The sequence below is a fragment of the Lupinus angustifolius genome, chromosome LG06 (genome assembly GCF_001865875.1).
Source record: "Lupinus angustifolius cultivar Tanjil chromosome LG06, LupAngTanjil_v1.0, whole genome shotgun sequence".
NCBI lineage: Eukaryota > Viridiplantae > Streptophyta > Magnoliopsida > Fabales > Fabaceae > Lupinus > Lupinus angustifolius.
In genome coordinates, this window is record NC_032014.1 from 11,780,105 (window position 1) to 11,784,171 (window position 4,067).

At 36.3% G+C, this 4,067-nt stretch overlaps 1 protein-coding gene across 1 annotated transcript in view; it reads left to right on the forward strand.

The window, feature by feature from the left end:
- Positions 928 to 4,067, forward strand: part of LOC109350457 (inorganic pyrophosphatase 2-like) — a 6,874-nt gene continuing 3,734 nt past the window's right edge. The window contains exons 1-3 of the mRNA XM_019591693.1: positions 928 to 1,092; positions 1,195 to 1,316; positions 1,507 to 1,708. Of these exons, the coding sequence (XP_019447238.1) occupies positions 952 to 1,092; positions 1,195 to 1,316; positions 1,507 to 1,708 (465 nt within the window). The 5' untranslated portion in view covers positions 928 to 951. The remainder of the gene's footprint in view (positions 1,093 to 1,194; positions 1,317 to 1,506; positions 1,709 to 4,067) is intronic.

A 4,067-nucleotide genomic window follows, 5' to 3' on the forward strand; every position in this document is an offset into this window, starting at 1 on the left:
TTGATTTCAAAATGTGAGATCACATAGACATTAATTATGAAATATGTAATTTATTTGATTAATTATATTTAAATTTTATAATTTAATATTAATGGTTTCATCATTTTATAATTAATAATATTTATTATTTTAATTTTTAAAATATATTGCACACCTTTCCTCTAAGTGCTAGATTCGTCACTGAGTTAAATTGAATTTGAATGGTAGTTGTAACCTGCATGATCATCATGTCAGAAGGGGTAGTGTTACTCATAATCATGACAGACTTTAATTATATGGTTTCAATGGTAACTTCGAAACTAGATCTTCTATCCAAGCTCAACTTCTGGGCATTGAACATGGTTTTGAGTTAACTTGGAACTTGGGCCATGACTAGGTTATTTTGGAGAGTGATTGCCCTGAAGCAGTCTATATCATTATTAATATGATACAAATTCACTTAAATCCTATTGCTAGTGTGCTTCAAAATATTCTTGAGTTGCTTAGGAGGAATTGTGACGTTCTACTTCAGCATATCTACAGATAATGAAATATGATAACAAATTATATGTCTAAGACGAATTTGGAATACCAGAAGGACATGAGAATCTGGGATTCTCCACCTTAATTAAGAGTTGTGACCATTATGTAGGTGGACCTTTAATATTATTTTTCTTTGGTATTTCTTTAATTTTTGATGTACCAAAAAAATCATTGAGATGTTTATTCAAACAGGAAGGAATGAAGGGAATGAATGTTATTATTCTCTATAAATTAGTGACATTATCTCTATAATTTTGTTGGATGTTCTTTAAAAATAGCAAAAACATAGGGAGGTGTTCATATGCATAACAACACGTGTGTTTATGACATCGGTAAACAATTAGACTTATTTTTATAAAACTATAAACGAGTTTAGAATGATTTGTTGGTGTATTAGTTGATTGGTTTGGAACTTGTCCATTGCAAGAAATGGGTGAAAACACGGTGGTGATATTCGACTTTGATCATACCATAATCGATGATGACAGTGATAGATGGGTGGTTTCTGAATTGGGTCTCACCCATCTCTTTAATCAACTTCGTTCAACCTTGCCTTCCATTTCTCTCATGGTTATTTTCCATTTCATTCTCATATCCCAAAACAATATTGCAATCTAATAATAAATGAATAAAGTATCAGAATGCATGATTCAATTTGATTTATGATAATAGGATAGGATGATGAAGGAACTCCACTCTCAAGGGATCACCACAAATCACATTGCTGATTGTCTCAAAAGAGCTTATTTGCATCCCTCCATTCTCTCAGCTATCAAATCTTCCCATACTCTTGGGTATTTTTTATTCCTCCATCATCATATACAATCATTTACATGTGAGCATACAAAAAAAATATAATTATAAAGGTTCCCGACCCGCTTTATTTTGGAGATGATTCAGTCACCGACCGGGATGAAGATATTTGGTCATTTCACTTTGCTGTAATTAATTATAAAGACTCTAATCATTTAATTGCATTTGCAGGTGTGATTTGAAGTTAATTAGTGATGCTAATACGTTTTATATTAAGACCATTATGGAACATCATGGTGCATGGGATTGCTTTTCCGAGGTGAATACAAACCCCGCTTATGTGGATGAGGAGGGATGCCTTAGGATTACTCCATTCCATGATTCAACATTGTCTCCTCATAACTGTCATATTTGCCCTCCCAACATGTGCAAGGTACTATTTGCAAATGCATAGTAATCATTAATATTCAAGGTTTTAAATTGCTTGTGGAATATCTAGGTTTTGGTTGCTAATTATGGCTGCATTTTTTCTGCAATTATTGTGCTTTTATTGGGTAATGACTCATATATCTAGATAACAGCAATACAAATTATGGGCTTGGGTTGATGTAAAGGGTTGGGGTAGAGGGCTATATATATTTATGTTATGTAAACTTAATGTAACAAGAAGAAGAATAGTTAAACACTAATCCTAATTCTCTAATAATATATAGGGGTAGCTGCTCAACGCTCCCGGGGACGTAGGCAAAATTGGCCGAACCACGTTACAAAATCTCTTGTGTTATTCTCTTGTCTTTGTACTCTTTACTATTTGATTGTTCGCTTGTTCCCAACAATTAGTATCAGATGGCTCTTAACTCAGGTGCCAAATTCGAGGTGGGGAAGTTCGATGGAACTAATAATTTCTGATTGTGGCAAAGGAGGGTTAAGGATGTGTTGGCTCAACAAGGTCTATCAAAGATGCTGCGTGAGAATAAACCAGAGGTTATGGATCAACTAGATTGGGAAGAGTTGAAGGAGAAGGCTACGAGAACCATACGACTCTGTCTATCAGATGAAGTGATGTATTATGTTATGGATCTCACGTCATCAACAGAGGTATGAGATCCATTAGAGAAGCGGTTCATGTCCAAGTCTATAACAAATAAGTTATATTTGAAACATAGACTCTATGGCCTGAAGATGTAGGAATTTGCTGATTTGCAACAACATCTCAACAATTTTAATCAAGTGATCAATGACTTCCAGAAACTTGATGTGAAGGTTGATGATGAGGACAAAACAATAATATTACTGTATTCTTTACCAAATTCCTATGAACACATGGTGAGAACATTGACGTACGGGAAAAACTCAATCAAATTGGATTATATCACATCTGCACTTCTGTCCCACACTCAGAAGACAGAATATAAGTGAAGGGTCTTAGAGTGATGGTCTGTATGTGAAAGGGAGCCAAGCGCGTGGGAGGAGACAAGGCATAGGAGGTCCTGCCAAAGAGAAAAGACCACATTCTAAGGGCAGAACACCAGTAGAGTGCTATAAGTGCAAACCGACTGGGCATTACAAAAAGGATTGTCCCAATGAATGGAGTCCTAGCAAGCCGGTGAGGAAAGATGGAGTATCTACATCTATAAATGTTGCACAGAAAGATGACTCTGGTTACAACAGTGAAGTTGATCTACTATATGTATCATCAAATTGTAGTACATATGAGTGGATACTTGACACTGGTTGTTCCCACCACATGACGCCAAACAGAGAATGGTTCACCAAATACAGGGCAAACAATTTTAGTTTCGTGTATCTCATAAATAATAAAGCATGTGAAATTATTGGTATAGGAGAACTCAGAATTGTGATGGATGATAGTGTAATGAAGACGTTATGTGAGGTTAGGCACATACCAGATTTGAAGAAGAATTTGGTTTCTTTGGGGACATTGTAGGCCAAAGGATTTAGCTATAGAGTTGATGGGGACAATGATATTCTTCGAGTATGCAAAGGTGCTCTGACTGTGATGAAGGGTAAAAGGACTACAGGAAACACTTACAAGTTGTTAGGGAGAACAATTGTAGGTGGAGTTGCTAGAGTGGTTGAAGAGATCTCAGTATATTCAGACTATGATGCTACAAAATTATGGCACATGCGTTTGGGACATATAAGTGTGCGTGACATGACAGAACTATGTAAAAAATGACTGTTGAGGAGAGTCAGCAAATGCAAGCTAGATTTGTGCAAGTATTGTGTGCTTAGAAAATAGACACGAGTTAGTTTCAAGGCTGGCCAACATAAGACTCGGGGCATTCTAGACTATGTCCACACTGATGTATGGGGACCTACTCAGGAACCATCCCTAGGAGGTTCTAGGTATTTTGTTCCCTTCGTTGATGATTTTTCTCGTAAGGTCTGGGTATATTTTCTGAAGCATAAGTCAGAAGTCTTTGTCAAGTTCAAAGTTTGGAAGGCAGAGGTAGAGAACCAGACTGGTAGGAAAATCAAATACATGAGGTCAGATAATGGTACGGAGTACAAAAACTCACAGTTTCAGAAATTCTGTGAGGAACATGGCATCCAGAGACACTTTTCAGTGAAGAATGGTGTTGCAGAGAGGATGAATAGAACTCTTACAGAGAAGGTCAGATGTACGAGACTGAATGCTGGAATTTCCAAAGGATTTTTGGCATAGGCACTTAGTATGACATATTATGTCATCAATAGATCACCACGGGCTTCATTGGATGGTAAAGTTGCAGAAGAAGTATGGACAGGTAACTCAGTCAATTATAATA